General features: G+C 45.2%; 1 protein-coding gene and 1 non-coding gene across 7 annotated transcripts; one reads left to right on the top strand and one right to left on the bottom strand.

The window, feature by feature from the left end:
- The first annotated feature begins 2,940 nt into the window (after positions 1 to 2,940).
- On the top strand, positions 2,941 to 3,047 carry LOC144245758 (U6 spliceosomal RNA). The gene has a single exon (XR_013339407.1). It is a non-coding gene; the product is annotated as a U6 spliceosomal RNA (small nuclear RNA).
- A 1,643-nt stretch (positions 3,048 to 4,690) lies between these two features.
- On the bottom strand, positions 4,691 to 16,992 carry LOC144245754 (uncharacterized). 6 transcript variants are annotated; one of them, XM_077781101.1, is made up of 5 exons: positions 16,486 to 16,992; positions 16,089 to 16,193; positions 15,169 to 15,408; positions 14,153 to 14,702; positions 4,691 to 4,745 (listed from the first exon to the last, which is right to left on the bottom strand). In XM_077781101.1, the coding sequence occupies exons 1-3, from the start codon at positions 16,538 to 16,540 to the stop codon at positions 15,230 to 15,232; spliced, it is 339 nt and encodes a 112-aa protein (XP_077637227.1). In that variant the 5' UTR covers positions 16,541 to 16,992; the 3' UTR covers positions 4,691 to 4,745; positions 14,153 to 14,702; positions 15,169 to 15,229. The 6 variants fall into 6 exon arrangements, with proteins under 6 accessions (XP_077637227.1, XP_077637224.1, XP_077637223.1 ...); XM_077781098.1 differs by lacking the exon at positions 16,486 to 16,992 and having other exon boundaries at positions 15,674 to 16,405; XM_077781097.1 differs by lacking the exon at positions 16,486 to 16,992 and having other exon boundaries at positions 15,678 to 16,405.
- Positions 16,993 to 17,003: the final 11 nt, after the last annotated feature.

The raw sequence follows: 17,003 nt of genomic DNA, 5'->3' as shown, positions 1-17,003 counted from the left end.
GGGGCCTGTTTCAGATTCTGTGTCTCTCTCTCTCTCTCTGACCCTCCCTTGCTCACACTGTCTCTCTCTCTTGCTCTCTCAGAAATTAATAAAACATTAAAAAAAATAAAAAAGATAGTTCTTTGGAAAGATCAATAAAAATTAAAAAAAAAAAAGTTTAAATTNTCTCTCTCTCTGACCCTCCCTTGCTCACACTGTCTCTCTCTCTCTCGCTCTCTCAGAAATTAATAAAACATTAAAAAAAATTAAAAAGATAGTTCTTTGGAAAGATCAATAAAAATTAAAAAAAAAATGTTTAAATTTATTTTTGAGAGAGAAAGACAGAGCACGAGCCAGGCAGAGGCAGAGAAAGAGAGGAGACACAGAATCTGAAGCAGGTTCCAGGCTCCGAGCTGGTAGCACAGAGCCCAATGCAGGGCTTAAACTCACAAACCACGAGATCATGACCTGAGCCAAAGTCAGGCTGAGCCACTCAGATGTCCCTCGTTTTTTTTTTTTTTAAGAGCAATAAAAATTGATAAACTTCTATCTAAACTAAGAGAAAAAGAGAAGACAGAAATTACTAGTATCAAAAATCAAAGCAGGGCCATCACTACTGATCCTATGTATATTAAAAGCAGAATAAAGGAATATTTTGAGTAACTTTATGTTTATAAATTTGATAATCTAAATGAAATGAACCACATCCTCAAATCTATCAAAACTCATATAAGAAGAGATAATTTGATTTTGCCTTTATTTATGAAAGAAATTGAATCCGTAATTAATGACCTTCCAAAATAGAAAGCACCAGATGGATTCACTGGTGAATTCTCCCAAACATTTAAGAAAGAAATGATGTCAATTCTCTACAATTTCTTTGGGACAATAGAGGCAGTGGGAGCCCTTGCTAATTAATTCTGAGGCCAGTGTTACCCTAATACCAAGACTAGGCAAAGACTTTTGTGAAAAGAAGACTACAGACCAATATCTCTCATGAACATTGATGCAAAAATCCTCAACAAAATATTAACAAATCAAATCTGACAATGTATAAAACAAAGGACACACCACAGTCAAGTGGGATTTATTCCGTGTGAACAATCATCTGATCTTATCAGTAGAGGCAGAGAAAGTATTTGACAACATAGTGCATTGAGAATGATTTTTGTATATATCTATTTGTAAGTGTCTTTTTTGGTACATCCATCTAAGGTCTAGACGGCAAAATTCTGACAGATGAGTTTTATTTTTTTCTTTTTGCTTCTCTGAATTTTCTAAGTTTTCCATAAAATTGTCTGGAAAAAAGCACTAAACATGACTTCAGAAACCTTTTTTGGTCTGGCAAGGGTCCACTACTAGAAACACTTGTTAAAAGATCACAGCTCAAGGGGATAAGGGCAGAAGTCTTCTAGTGCCCTGTCCATGGGTGCGGAATTGGGGAAGCGGGAGGAACGTCCCCTGGTACAGTGCTCAAGTGGCCAGCTTGGGTATTTCCAAACTGCAGGCAAAATGCCGACAACAGAGCAACACAGAAACGGGTCCCCATCTCTTCCCTATAGTCTCATTTTGTATAAACCCTGGTAATTGCTGTTATCAACGGAGAGAGATCACTTTCTNGGGGTGGGGGTGGGGGGGGGCACAAACTCATGAACCTTGAGATCATGACCTGAGCCAAAGTCGGAAGCTTAACCAACTGAGCCACCCTGGCCCAAGATGAGTTTCTTTTTGAGATCAATCTCTAATGTCAGCCTAAAGCAAGTGAATCCATACAAGTTAGTCATACACATGTGCACGTGCAAATACACATGCACAAACACACACACACACACTTTTTAGTACAATGCTGAAAATTCAAAATATAGGTGTTTATAATATTGGCTCTGATTAATCTAGATTTTCTTCAGATTTACAAACAGGGCTATATGGTTTTGTTAAAATCTAAACTAGCTTTATTTTTAGTGAGATGTCAACCCCTACCTGGTCTCTGGAAAGAGGTGTTTTTCATTTTGGTTTCTAAACTAACTACTTTGAGTTCAGACAGACACATTGTCATACTCTGTACACAGTAATGCCTCTTACCTCAGATTATTTCCTTTTGGGGTTGGTTGACCATCAAGAATATTACAGGCACACTCTCACGATGTATTTCCACCTCTGACCCTAGGAAATCACTTTTCTTACCCATTGTCTTTTCTAGGGTCTGAGGCAGATTAACAGCGGCAAGAGGTGGCGTTTGAAGTTAGCTATATCTAGATTTAAATCCCTGCGCCAATATTTACCAGCTGGATGAACTTCGGCAAGTCACTCTCGTCACCTGATAAATGTGGAGAGTATCGGTTTATAGAATTCTCATGATGATTAAATCAAAAGTCGTCTGTGCAATGGCCGGACCGAGTAGGCAGCCAGCAAATGGTTGCCTGATGCTCATAGCCTTCCTTTCCAGTTATCTGAGTTTATTCTAGTGGTTTTCCTGACAGGACTATCCTGGCCCTGGTTCACAATCCTTGCTTCTTCTCTGGCTATTTGTCCTCTCTCATTTTGTGGACGTTTTGGTTCCCTTATCTTGATTCTCCATTCTGTTGTGATTCTAGTTCTGGGGGTGACTCACCCTATCTCTACCATTCCCACTCAGCTCAAGTTAGAGCGCCACCTGTTAGGTCCCTGCATGGCCTGCCTTGTGAATTTGGCAAAACCATTTAAAGTCCTGTACCAGGGGCGCCTGGGTGGCTTAGTCGGTTGAGCGTCCGACTTTCGCTTAGGTCGTGATCTCGCGGTTCGTGGGTTCGAGCCCCGCGTCGGGCTCTGTGCTGACTGCCAGCTCGGAGCCTGGAGCCTGTTTCAGTCTGTGACTCCCTCTCTCTCTGACCCTCCCCTGCTCACGCTGTCTCTCTCTCTCTCTCTCTCCTAGAAATAAATAAAACATTAAAAAAATTAAAAAAAAAATAAAGTCCTGTACCAGTGCCTGCTTCGGCAGCACATATACTAAAATTGGAATGATACAGAGAAGATTAGCATGGCCCCTGTGCAAGGATGACACGCAAATTCGTGAAGCGTTCCATATTTTTAAGACGGGGGGAAATGGTGGGGGAAAGGGAGAGAGGCAAACCATGAGAGACTCTTGAATGCTGAGAAACAAACTGAGGACTGATGGATGTGGGGGGGAGGGGGAGATGGGCATGGAGGAGGGCACTTGTGGGGATGAGCACTGGGTGTTATATGGAAACCAACTTGACAATAAACTATTTGTAAGAAAAAAAAAAAATAAAGTCCTGTACCACACCTGTGCTTCTTTATAGCCTATGCATGTCAGATCAAAACACAATAATCCAGTTGAGGGAGGAGATGCCTTTTTGCTTGCCCATGTCATAAAAAGATGGAAAATTTAAAGCAATGAGCAGAGAAACCTGGAAAAGCCATGACTTTTTTTTCTCCCTAAAAGAATCTTCACTGTCAAAAAGAGAAGGGCAAAAATATACAGTTCAAAGCCCTTAGAGGCAGAATTATCTCTAAGGAGAGCACTTTTAATTTTGGATGTCAGTTATTCTTTCATAGATTTTGTGCTTTTGAATGAATTTGCTCAGTTGGAACCTAGGGAAGCCTAGCTACATGGGAAATTAATTATACACATAAAAGTTTGAATATGAGTAACTTTATTATCTTAATAAAGCTATTGTTTTTAGACAAGTAATACACGTTTATTATATAAACTCTAGAAAATATCGGGGCACCTGGCTGGCTCAGTTGGTAGAGCATGAGACTCCTGGTCTCAGGGTCTGAGTTCAAGCCCCATGTTGGGTGTAGAGATTACTTACCAATAAAATCTTTTTCAAAAATCTAGAAAATATAAACCCTTTAAAGAGAAAATAATTCAGGAATAATCCTAACATTTTGGTGTATTTCCTTATGCTTGTTTTTTCTTTATAAAATTTGGATCATATTTCATCCAGTTTTATATTCTATCCATTGCACCTAGCAGTATCTCTTGAGTGTTTTTCTATATTCTTGAAAACTCCTTTATTTTTCCCTTTATTTTTTAAAAAATTTCATTTATTTAGGTAATTCCTACATCCTTTATGGGGCTTGAACTCATGACCCGAGGTCAAGTGTCACTTGCTCTTCCAGTTGAGCTGGCCAGGCATCCCTAAAATTTTATCTACCATCTATCCACCTGTCTGTTTATCTACCTATCTATCTGTCTGTCTGTCTATCTAATGTATACATCCAGTGTGTGTCTCAACCTCACTACCCTGAGATCAAGTCACATGCTCTTCCTACTGGCCAGCCAGGCACCCCCACCCCCCAAATACTCCTTTAAAATGTTATTTTAATGACTTCTTATCATTCCATTGAATGACTATATTATGATTTATTCATCTAACCCCTCTTGTGGGAGATTTGTGACTCCTGTTACAAATAGTACTTCAATGTAAATGTTTGAACCTTCATTTTTGAGCACTCATCCAATTATACTCTTCGAATAGATTCTCTTTGGAGCCCATTACAGTCCCACGGTCCTCTGTCTATTCGTGGAGCTCTGATTGCCATCATGCTGCACCATGGGGTCAGCTGCCGTGGGGCTAAATGACCACAGTTGCCTTGGGTGGATGATTCTCCCTGGCAGAACTGTTTTTATTCCCTTCTAGGAGGGGGCACCTCCTAGGGAGTTTAACTGCTTGGCCCATGTGAAATGGTGAACTTGACGAAGGCTTGCTGCCTTGGTGTGAATGAGCTTCTCTCCATGTGTCTGCTCCCGCAGGCTGTGGCTTGAGAGAGAGAGAGAGAGAGAGAGAGATGGAGATCTCTGCCTTTTTTATTTTATTCTTAAAATTATTATTATTTTTATGAAGATACCAGTTTTACCAGGCCTCATCCTCATGACTTTACTTAAACTCTGTTACCTCCTGCAGACCCTGTCTATAAATACAGTCACATTGAAGGTTAGGGCTGCAACTTAGGAATTTTGGGTGTGTGCAAACATTTAGTCCATAACACTGTTAGCCACTGCTCTACTTTTTTTCTGTAACATTTATCATCTTCTACAATACTACATGATTGATTGATTTATTAAGTTGGTTATTATTTGTTTCCCACTACTAGAATAGAAACCCTATGAGGTCAGGGATCTTTCTTTGTTTTTCACTGATGTTTCTTCAAAAACTTAGAAGAGTGCTTGCACATGCAAATGTGGAAAAAAATGAATGAGGTCAGCAATCATGGCTATCCAGGTGAGAAGAGAGAGAGAGCTAGAACTGCTGGTAGTGAAGAGAAAATCCCGGGAAACAGCAATATCTAGGAAGGGAAATTGGGGCCTGTCCTACCCCAGGACTACCAATGGCTTGTCCAGCTACATATGGATCATTGCACTTGATCGGGTGTGAGGGGGAGGAGAGACTCCACATCATAGTCCAAACTTGGGTTCTGTTAAATTGTTATGGGGACAGTGCTGTCTTAATCTGCTTGGGCTTCCATAAAAAGTCCCATCAGCTGTGTGGTTTAAAAAACAGAAATTTAATTTCTCACAGTTCTGTAGGCTGGAAGTCCAAGATCATTGTGCTAGAACGATTGAGTTCTTACGAGAGCTATCTTCCTGGTTTAAGAATGGCCACCTTTTCTTTGTCCTCATGTGGCAGAGACAGAGAGAGGAAAGCAAGCTTTGTGAGGTCTTGATGTCGAATCCCAACATGGGGACGATACCCTTATGACCTCCTCTAAACCTAATTACCTCTGAAGGCCCATCTCCAAATACTAGCACATTAGAGGTTAGGACTTCAACGTGTGAATTTTGAAGGGGACATAAATTGTCCCTAACAGATGATATAGCTGGTGATCAAGGACTTGCAGGATCCAGAGATGAGATATCAGGTCAGGGAGTAGAACAAGACACTGTCCACACAGACCATGACTCCTCAGTCCAGGAGGCCAATGTCTAGAAAGCATCAGGGTATCACATTAGCCACATGCCATCACAATGCACCCATATTGGTCAAAGCCTGCCTGCAAGGCTGTTATCCACTCATGATATTTCCAGATCTTGTGGAATTGTAGTCCCTAAGAGGCCTAAAGTCATACGAATCATGTGCACCATGATTTTGGGTGAATGCTTAGCTTGGGTTCCTTTTTCTTTTCATGTATGAAAATATCCGGGAGCTTCTGGGGAACCAGAGCAGGGTCTGAGAAGTGGATATCATGCTGTTTAAAATGTTGTAGCTTTAAAAAGTAGTTTAATACTTAGGAGAGAGAAATTATCATGTAAAACTATCTTAGCTATTCCCACTGGTAGCTTTTTGTAGATGCGCTTTAGAATTATTTTCCAAGTTGCAATAAAAGAGATTTGATAGGAACTTTTTAAAATCTGTGAATGACTTTGTAAAGCATCAACATTTTTATAGAATAGAGTTGTTTTATTCAGGAATATGGTGGGTTTCTGTATCTTCTCAGGTCATTTGTGTCTCTTGATAAGATTTTGTAGGTTTTCTTCATATAAAGGCTTCACTTTCTTTGTAACTAATCTAACAATTAATTGCCATTATATTGGAATGTATTGATTCTTGTGTATTTTTAGTTTATTCTTTTGAGTTTTAAGCCTAGTATCCACATATACTATTCATTTTGCAGTCTGCTTTGCAATTGTTGTAACTTTCTTTTTTTTTAATTTTTAGTTTATTTTTTTGAGAGAGATAGAGACAGTGTATGCAGGGGACTGGCAGAGACAGAGGGAGGGAGAGAATCCCAAGCAGGCTCTGTGCTGCCAGCATCAAGCCTGACATGGGGCTCGAACCCATGAGGCTCGAACCCATGAAAAGATCATGACCTGAGCTGAAACCAAGAGTCAGAGGCTTACCCGACTGAGCCACTCAGGGGTCCCTACACTTGTAACTCTCAATTTCTGGTGCCTGCTCTACTCTTGTCCCCCAAATATTAACCAGTGATGGTAGAGAGAGCACGTTTGTTTTAGTCCTGACTTTGTGAGAATATCTACTGTGCGCCAGTCCATCCTGGCCTTTTTGCCCTCAGATTTGTTCCTTGGTTTTCCTTGCTCTGTTGTACTGCAGGGGACTGACATTTGCGGGCCCCTGTGTCAGCTGGTGTCCCCCTGGGTTCAGCCAGTGGGAGTTTCTAGCAAAAGACTGGCGAGCGGAAGACAGGGTATTTCCCCTCTGTTCCCTGCCGTGGGCATCAGCTCCAGCAGTAGTAACTTCCGGCTTCATGGCGCCATTTCCAGCCGGCCACCAGCTCCCTAGTTTCAGCTTCTGCTGCGTGAGCCTGATGCCCAGGCTCGGGGGAATACTTTTTGCTCTTTTCATTCCACTGGGGAGGCTGTTCTCAGTCCCCAGCAGGAGGGCCGGTGCCCTAGGCCTTGTGTCTTACAGGGCTCATGTATCACAAACACGAAAAGGAACTGTCTTGGAGAGCGCATGGCGCCCCTATGTCTTGGGGACCCGGTGGCAGTCAGTACCTGCACAGCGCAGCTTGTGAGCCGGAGACATCTGCGTCTGCTCTTTGGGTTAACACAGTTCAGGCCCCAAGGACATGCTTTTCTGGAACTCTTGCCCTGCGTCCTCAGCGCAAAAGACATCTGCATCTAAATGCCTTTAAGTTCTTTGTGTTGTGCTGCTTGTTGTGTTCGAATGGGCTTCAGAGCACAGGAAGGGTGTGAGGGTGGAGGCACTTTGATAAAAGAAAAGATGAAATGATTAACGTGTCAAATCCTTCCTCCCAGGTAGCATGCATGTAGTAGAGTTGAATAAGGAAGTGTCACTTCCCAGCAGTGATGGGCATCCATTTTCTTGCTTCCTTTTGTGTTCCAATTCATGGCTCTGGAGTTACACATGAATTAGGGCGTATTTTGAACAGTTGCACACAGTAACTGAGGCATGGTTTGCAATATTATGCTCTTGCAATTCATACTCCTCTTAAACCATAAGTGTATTTCTAGACCTAACCTAGATTTTGGCCTAAAATCCAGAAACATTCTTTATAGCACATACGTAACATAGTTTGAATTTGTTGCTAGAGATATGGCCTCAAATGAGCCAATAGTCATGAAGTTCTTTGGAGGAATTGAAAGATTTTTTTTTCTTAAATAGTTTATTGTCAAGTTGGTTTCCATATACCATCCAGTGCTCATCCCAACAAGTGCCCTCCCCCATGCCCACCACCCCCCTTCCCCTCTCCCCTATCCCCATCAGCCCTCGGTTTGTTCTTAGCATTCAAGAGTCTCTCATGGTTTGCCTCCCTCCCTCTCCCCAACTATTTTTCCCCTTCTTCTCCCTCATGGTCCTCCATTAACTTCCTCCTAATCCACTTATACGTGCAAACATATGGTATCTGTCCTTCCCTGCCTGACTTATTTCGCTCAGCATAACACCCTCAAGTTCCATCCACGTTGCTACACATGGCCAGATTTCATTCTTTCTCATTGCCATGTAGTATTCCATGGTATAGATAAACCACATCTTCTTGATCCACTTATCAGTTGATGGACACTTAGGTTCTTCCCAGGTTTTGGCCAGGTTGAGGGTGCTGCTATGAACATTGGGGTACNTGAGGGTGCCCGTTTCTCCTCATCCTCGCCAGCATCTAGAGTCTTCTGATTTGTTCATTTTCGCCACTCTGACCGATGTGAAGTGGTTTCTCAGTGTGGTTTTGATTTGTATTTCCCTGATGAGGAGGGATGCTGAGCATCGTTTGAAAGATTATTTATATGTCTTTAATCTATCCATACACAAGACACATTTAAATTTGGCCTTATAGCCACTTAGACACACAATGCATGGCACCCGGTGGCTTAGTCAGTTAAGCCTCTGACTCTTGATTTTGGCTCAGGTCATGATCTCACGGTTCATGAGATCAAACCCCTTGTCAGAGCAGAGCCTGCTTGGGATTCTCTCTCTCTTCTCTCTCTGTCCTTCGCTGGCTCTTGTGTGCTTGCTCTCTCTCTCTCCCTCTCTCTCTCTCTCTCAAAATAAGTAAATAAATATTTAAAAAAAGACACACAATGGAAATGCTGACTAAAGCCATGAAATTTAATTTAGAAAAGATATAGGGTATACTAGGAAAGCTAAATGAAACAATAGAATGTCCTCAAATACAGAGCAAAAATGTGGTCTTTTGTGGAAGATAAAATTAATTTAAGATTTGTGCTACCCACAATTTTTTGATACAAACTTGCTATTAATGGTATAAGCAAAAGAAAATTTAAGTTGGGTGATTTCTCACTTAAAGGGATTAAAAATACTTTTACATTTTAAAGAAAATGGTTTTCTAAGTAAAAATAAAGTGGAATGCAATCAAATGTGATATCCTAATAAAATAAAAGAAAATTAGAACAAGGAAGTGCAAATGTTTTCATGACTTTAAAGAAGAGGATTCATGTACAAATAAGCCCAAAGTAATGTCTGTAGTAACTATTTTCCAACCATTATAGGTCAAGATATGGTCTTGACTGTAGAGAGATTTGAACAAATTAAGCAATATACTGCAACTTTTGGTATTTTTCATTCTAGCACTGGAATCTTTGAAAGAAGAACTGAATAGATATTGTATGGATCTAGATATTACTTTGACAGTAAACATCATGACTTATATGGTAATGATTTATATTGATAAAAGTAATATTTTTTGCATTAACAATAACTTATCATATGGGATCGTTACAATGCTTGAATATAATGTACAAAATTCAAAATACAAGTATTGCTTTAAGAATTTTATTCATACCCAAATATAACTTTACACATGTTTGAAAATTGGTCATCATAAAGGGATTTGTAAGGTAGAAGGTTAGAACATCGTTATTTAACAATTCATCATTTGACTTACACTATAAATGTTTAGGTGCATGAGATGTGGGCCTTCATTTGTACTCTTGCCCTGGGCTCTGCGTTAGGGCCAAGTCTGCCTGCAGCCTCATGGTGGGGGTGGCTACCGGCTGCCAGCTTCCTGTTTGCTTGGCTTCTTGGTTTTTCCATCATTCTTCCATTTTGCACAAATAAGCAGATATGTATATATTGTCTTATGTCCCCTTTATTTTATTTTTTCAAGATTTTATTTTTATATTAAACAATTTTGAAATCTCTGTTTTTGAGAGAGAGAGAGAGAGATGGAGTGTGAGTAGGGGAGGGCAGAGAGAGAGGGAGACACAGAATCTGAAGCAGGCTCCGGGCTCTGAGTGTCCTCATAGAGCCCGATGTGGGGCTCGACTTGTGAACCATGAGATGATGACCTGAGCTGAAGTTGGACACTTAGCCAACTGAGCTACCCAGGCACCCCAAGATTTTATTTTTAAGTAATTTCTACACCCAACGTGGGGGCCCACCCCATGACCCTGGGACCAAGAGTCACACACTCCACTGACTAAGCTAGCCAGGTGCCCCTGTCCCCTTCTTTTTTCACACGAAAGGTAGAGCTATAGGTTGAACAGCATCCTCCCTGAAGGCCTGTTGCAGTCTTAACCCCATGACCTTGAAATGTGACCTTATTTAGCAACAGTGTCATAGTAGGTGTAATTGATTCAGATGAGGTCATGCTGGACTAGGGTAGGCTTACGCTCCAATATGACTGGTGTTCTTACAAGAAGGGAGACATTTGGCAACAGAGGAAGGATGTTGTGAGAAAAGACAGCCATGTGGTGACAGAGGCAGAGACTGGGGTAAGCCAAGGAATGTCAGGGATTTCTAGCAGATACTAGAAGCTAGAAGCTTCTTCTAGAAGCTAGAAGAGGCAAGGAAGGATTCTCCCTTCCAGGTTTCAGAGGGAGCATGGTTCAGCCAGCACCTTGATATTGTACTCCCAGTCTCTCGAACTGTGCGACAATACATTTCCGACATTTTAAGACACCTAATTTGTGGTGCTTTGTTGTAGAAGCCCTAGGATATGGGCAGCATGCTGAAGATGCTCTTTGCCCCATGTGCCAGTGTTTCTACAGGCTAGATACCTACAAGTAGATCTGTTGGGTCATAACAAACATCTATTTTTCGTCTTCACAACTACTCCAAATTGCCCTCCTGAGTGGCGGTATCAGTTTATGCTCCCACCAGCAGAGCTTGAGAGCATGTTTCCTTATGCCCTGGCCAACACTTGACATTAACAGACAAGTAAACATTTTTTTCCAACTGATGGGTAAAAAAGAAGTATTTAAAAAAAAATTGTATTCTCTGATTACTAGTGAGGTTTGAGTGTTTTTTTTCAAATGTTAATTTTCCACTTGAATTTTTCTTCTGTAAATTTTCTTTTTATGCCTTTGATCATTTTTCTGTTGTGTCATTTAAAAAAATTTTATAATGTTTATTCATTTTTGAGAGACAGTGAGAGACAGAGGGTGAGTGGGGAAGGGGCAGGGAGAGAGAGGGAGATACAGAATCTGAAGCAGGCTCCAGGCTCAGAGCTGCCAGAACAGAGCCTGAGGTGGGGGTTGAACCCACCAACTGTGAGATCATGACCTGAACTGAAACCAAGAGTCTGAGGATGCTTAACTGACTGAGCCCCCCAGGTACCCCTGGGAAGAGGTTTTAAATATCCAGAATGTTTGTTGGCTTTAACTGGTTGTCTTTTCAGCTTCTAGTGAGATGATCAAATGATATTTATTTGACCTATTGATATGAAGCACCTGTAATTGTAAGAACCTTCAGAAGCAGAGCAGTTAAGTATTTTATGGACAAGAGGAAGAATGCCAATGGGGGGTAGGGCTTTTTGAAACAAGTTTAGAGGGCTGCTTGGTTAGAACAGAGGGCATGTCCAAGGGAGTGTAATGGTCAGCTTTAGAAAATAGGCTGAAGGGCCCCTGGGTGACTCAGTATGTTGAGCATCCGACTCAATTTTGGCTCAGGTCATGATCCCAGGATTGTGGGATTGAGGGCTCTGCACTGAGCATGGGGCCGCCTTAAGATTCTCTACCCCCCCTCCCCTCCCCTTTCCCCCCTCAAGTGTGCACACACTCTCTAAAATAAAAAAAAAAAGAGGGGCACCTGGGTGGTTCAGTCAGTTAAGCATCCAACTTCGGCTCAGGTCATGATCTCACGGCTCATGGGTTCGAGCTCCGTGTGGGTTCTGTGCTGACAGCTCAGAGCCTGGAGCCTGCTTTGAATTCTGTGTCTCACTCTCACGGTCCTCCCCTGCTTGTGCTCTGTCTCTCTCTGTCTCTCTCAAAAATAAGCATTAAAAAAAGGATTCTGTGTCTCCCTCTCTCTCTGACCCTCCCCTGCTCATGCTGTCTCTCTCTCTCCCTCTCAGAAATAAAGTATTTAAAAAAAAGCATTAAAAAAAAAAGGAAAAAAAAAAGAAAATAGTCTGAAGCCTTTGTGACACCTTTTATGGGGGTAAAGAGTTTGAGCTTCACTGTATAGGCAAGATGAAATTACTGCAGAACTTTGGGTAAAGGATAACTGTAGAATATAAGAAAATTAACATGGTGGGTGGTGGGGGAAGAAGACTATAAAGTAAGGAGAGGACTTAGACTGCCAGGGGTGAGATGAAAATGGCCTTTTGCTATAATGACCCTAATAAGGAAGAAAAGAAGGAAAGTCACTAAACAAACAAATGTGGCTCTGTGATGAGTGGAAGTGTAGGGAGAAGAGTAGCTATTTAAGCATAGATAGTAGCATGTCACATCCTGGAGAGACTGTCAGGAAGGCTACAGTGGAAGATGACTCTTGGGTTTCAAGGAATGTCCAAGTTGTGCAAAGTTAATTAGGAAAACAGGAGTCAGTATACATAGCATGATGGCATATTGATAGATGGCAAAGAGAAAGCACAACTAATCAACTTTTATTTTGCTTCCAATAGACAATGTCAAGGAGAGTGATTTTCAGATTAAAGGTAGGGTGTAGAGTAGAAGAAATATGATGACTGAGGATAGCTCCCAATGGGTGAAGAAATGATAGGAAAGCAGCTATCCGCTCTGGGTGACCTGTAGCGCAGGAAACAGAACTTTTAGTGTATCTCTGTTGTGGACCTTAGAGAAAGCTGGAAGAATGTGAACACTGGTTAGCGAAAGGGGGAAGGCTGTGTGTGAGCAAATGAAATTCCAAATGTCAACAATGTGGATTTCACAAACTGCAAACCAACGATCTCTATGTTATTTTGTGGCAGATCCTAGGGTACCGTTCAAAAGGGATGAGCTGTAGAGAAGGTCCTGGCAGAGAAAGTGAGGATTAGAACTGTACACGGGTCATGTGAAAACATGACTGACCATGCTTTTTCTTTATCGGCTGACTTGACAGTTAGATACATGAAGCACTAATAAACAGGAAGAATCAGAAACCCAGGAGCAGCAAGCTCAAGGAGAAAATAAACAAGGGGGTATTTAGTCTGGAGGGAAGAAGGCTTAGGGAGAACATGATGGCCAAGGTCAAGTATGAGAAGGACCATTAAACGGGAGAGGAATCAGGTGTCTGGGCTTCTTGAAGGCCAAGGGGTAGGATTATAGGGATCTAGGAGAAGACTCAGTATAAGGAAAGACTATCTAACCATTTATACTGTCTGAAAGTAGAATGGGGTACTTGCCAAGGGAGTGATTTCCCTAACACTGCAAGTATGCAAGCAGAAGCTGGCCAATTACTTTTTGGGAAATGTTCTAGGAGAGAGTCATGCATTTTTTTGGTGGTAGACTCTAAAATCCCTTCCAATTTTGGGATTCTGTGATCCTAGGACAGTAGGTTTGAATCGGAAGAACTAAGTGAGAAAGTGATGCATAGCTTACAGGGTGGAAGGAACTGGAAGAAGGCAGAGGGAAGAAACATAGATGACACAATTAAGAAAAGAAGGTCAAGTGGTTATACAGCCTGGAGGAGGAATCCCCCATCTTTTCAGCACCAAAGATGAGGCTCTTCCTCAAACGGAGTAGTTAGTACTGTCCAGGAAGACTGCATTTCAAAGGAGGCCTCAAAACGACATCTTTAAAAGGCTTTTGGGATGTCACCAAGGCCAAAATTTTCAAGATAGCGTTTTAATGATGTTGGGCAAAGAGGGGGACAGTGTGCCATTTAGGGCCCTTTACCCACAGCAGGGCCCTAATCGCAGGACAGCTCAGGAGGACGGAGAGACAAAGGGCAAGACACACCGTTGGAAGCAGGCCTAAGGCACAGGCCTGGAGAAACAGTTACAAAGGAAGAACAAGAAAAGATGGAATAACGGAAGAGGAAGGACAGATAAAGATAAAATGAACAGGTACCTTTATTGCCAAAAGGGTAACTGCCTGGGCTGCCAGGGGGGGCTCCAGAGTCCATCAGGAGAGTGAGGCCCGGCTGCTGGACGAGCCCCAGCTTGCTGAATGACCTTGTAGGCATCATTTCACCTTTCTGCCTCCTCCCTGTGGTCAGACACAGGCATCCGCTTAGCCTGAAAGTGCTCTCGGCTTTCCAGAATAAAGCAGGTCCAGGAATTACAGACCTCGCCTACAAGCGTGCAAAGTGTTTGCGCTTGTTTCCACATTTTCAGGTTGGGGGAGAGGGAAGTGGTGAAGGTGGACAGGGAGGTGAGGCCACACCGGGCCAAGTCTCTGGGCTCCGCCTCGCCGTCCTAGGGAACCAAGGGGATCGGGAGCTGGCCAACGGCACAGGCCTTACAGCCCCTGGGCCAGCCGGCCCCCCAAGAACCCAGCGGACATCCTCAGGTTCTGCCGTCCCCGTCAGCGAAACCCGTTGCCGCATCCAGGGACGGAAGGCGAGGCACGCCCCTCCCCCACTAGATGGCACTGAAACGCCTCGTTCCCGATTTTCAAACTGCAGGGAGGATGAAAAAAGACAAAAAGAATATGGTGGAGGTGCGCTCTTTCTGGCTCGCAGGCCGCGTTGTGCTGAGCAGGGTGCCGGACACTCTTTTCTTCCCCTCCGCAGGGCAGCTCTTTACCCCGCGGTGCGGGCCCCCAGCTTTGGAGTAAGGGTGAGAATGAGGGGCGAGTATTAGAATGAAAAACCAACAACAACAGGCTTTCAACCTGGGAGGGAGGCTCCCAGCCTTTGCGGCGCGGTCTCACGTGAGCCGGGCCGTGGGGGTGGGGGGCGTTTCTGGAATGAACTGGGGCTCCCTTGGGGCCCACCCGCTCAAGAGCTAGGGTCGCGCCCCGCCTCCCAGCGCCCCCGCCGAGCCTAAATCCAGCCGCCACCCAGATGAGGACAAATCCCTCACCGAGGTTTTCATTTAACCTCCCCTCCTCAAAGCGCGAGCCCCCGGACGCTTTCAAAATACCTGTTAAGTGCCCCCTCCCCCCCACACCCATTAACATTCTCTTCCTCTGGTCTTGAAAGCATCAGTTTCCTTTCTTCTTTCCTGCTGGGGAGGGAGGTGGTGGCAGGTGGAGGTGGGCGTGTGTCGGGGTGTCTGGCGCTGGCGTGGGGCTAGAGTCGGGTTGGCCGTGGCAACCCCAGCGACGCGCCCGGCCCCGGGGGGCTGGGGGGCTGGAGATTGCAAGGCAGCGCCGGTGGCTTTCTGGGGAAAACAAAGATCAGATGTGATCCTAGATACGAGCGACCAAAAGTGGGGACGCAGGGAACTTCCTCAGCCCCTCTGAATGCCGACTCCGCAATAAGCAGTCTTTAAAGAACTGTGGTCGATGTGAGGGAATTTTCCACCACCAAAAAGAGATAAGCGGGAGATGGGGACATCATCCCTAAATTTATAATAATGCATGGAAACATGCTACATACCACATATATGTATACGTGCATAAATATGGATACGGCTGGGCACATACCTACCTAGACACCGTTGACTTGCCTGGTCAAAGACTAAGGCTTAGACATTTCGTGCCTGGGAAATGGTGCAGTTTGTCTTTAAGGATGCTAGAAAAATAAGGGATGAGGCTCACGTTGCACGGATGACATCACTAGCTTTTGGCTGCGCGCTCCGTTCTCTCGTCTGTGGGTTTTAGCCAAGGCTGCAGCGCCCGGCGCCCGAGCGAGCGAGCGAGCGAGCGAGCGCGGCAGCGGCTTCCTCCGGCGCCCGCACCCGGGCGATGCGATTTCCCGAGCACCCCGGGCGCAGCCTGGGCTCCGGCTCCCCAGCACCCGCCGAGCCCGCGAGGCCCCGGAGCCGCCGCGGCTAGAGGAGGAGGCAGGGAGGGGAAGCCCAGCGCCCCAGCCTCCCTCCCCCACCCTCGCCCCATTCACCTCGGCAGCCGCCGCGCGCCGGGAGCCTGATCGCGGGACGCCGAGGCCGGGACGGGATTCTCTCCGCGCGCTGCCGATGAGCCGGCACCTCGGCTCCTGGGCGGGCTGCGAAGAAAATGGTGCAGTCTGAGAGCGGCTGACCCCGGCTGGGCAGAGCAGACAGCTACAGTGCCCGGCTGTGGCGGGAGAAGGGGGCGGATTGTTTGGAAGGGCCAGGACGCTGTTTTCCTCGGTGCCTGCAGCATTTTCTTTGCACCTGGGCGGCAGGTTCCCGGCGCTACTTGGGAGCCAGATGAAGTGAGGCAGAGGCATCGCGGGAGANGGGTGGCCGCGACCGCGCGCCCACGGGGAGCCCGCCTCTGAGCACAGCGCGCCGGCCAGGCAGCAAGGGACCTACCGGTGACCAGAGGACGGAGATTTTTCAAAAGAGCCGACTCAGAGAGGGAGAACATTTCTTCGTTTGCAGATCGGAAGGGGGAGAGTCGCTGAGTGGGAGACCCAGGCGGGACTCAGGGCAGCCGGCCCTGGCATCTGGGGGTTTCCTTCGTTGGCCGGCCTCGTCGCGGGTGCTGGAGTTCATTCCGTCGTCGCGCGGCAACTCGTGAGAGCCGCCACCCCCTCACCCCAAGAAAAGGCCAGGCGAGTGGGTGCTGTCGCCACCCTGCACAGAGAAAGCCCAGCAGCCCCACTGCGGCCGCGGACACTTGGTGCTTAGGTTCCGGCCCGAGGGCAGCGGCGCCCGGAGTCCGGCTGTGTGCCGACGCGGCCGGTTCGGGGCAGTCGCTTCCTGCTGGGCAGGGAGGGGGCGGGAGGCGGTCCTGTCCGCTCGCTGCCGCCGGAGGCTGCACCTGCCCCGGAGGATGCCCAGGAGCCAGCCGGAGCCTCCCCGGATCAGAACTTTGTAGGCTGCNGGAT

The sequence above is a fragment of the Crocuta crocuta genome, unplaced genomic scaffold, assembly GCF_008692635.1.
Source record: "Crocuta crocuta isolate KB4526 unplaced genomic scaffold, BGI_CrCroc_1.0 scaffold228, whole genome shotgun sequence".
Taxonomy (NCBI): domain Eukaryota; kingdom Metazoa; phylum Chordata; class Mammalia; order Carnivora; family Hyaenidae; genus Crocuta; species Crocuta crocuta.
This window is presented reverse-complemented; position numbering and strand designations above follow the sequence as displayed.

Excerpts from the sequence above, each read along its gene's own strand:
- LOC144245754 (XM_077781096.1), bottom strand. The coding sequence starts at position 16,400 with ATGCCTCTGCCTCACTTCATCTGGCTCCCAAGTAGCGCCGGGAACCTG.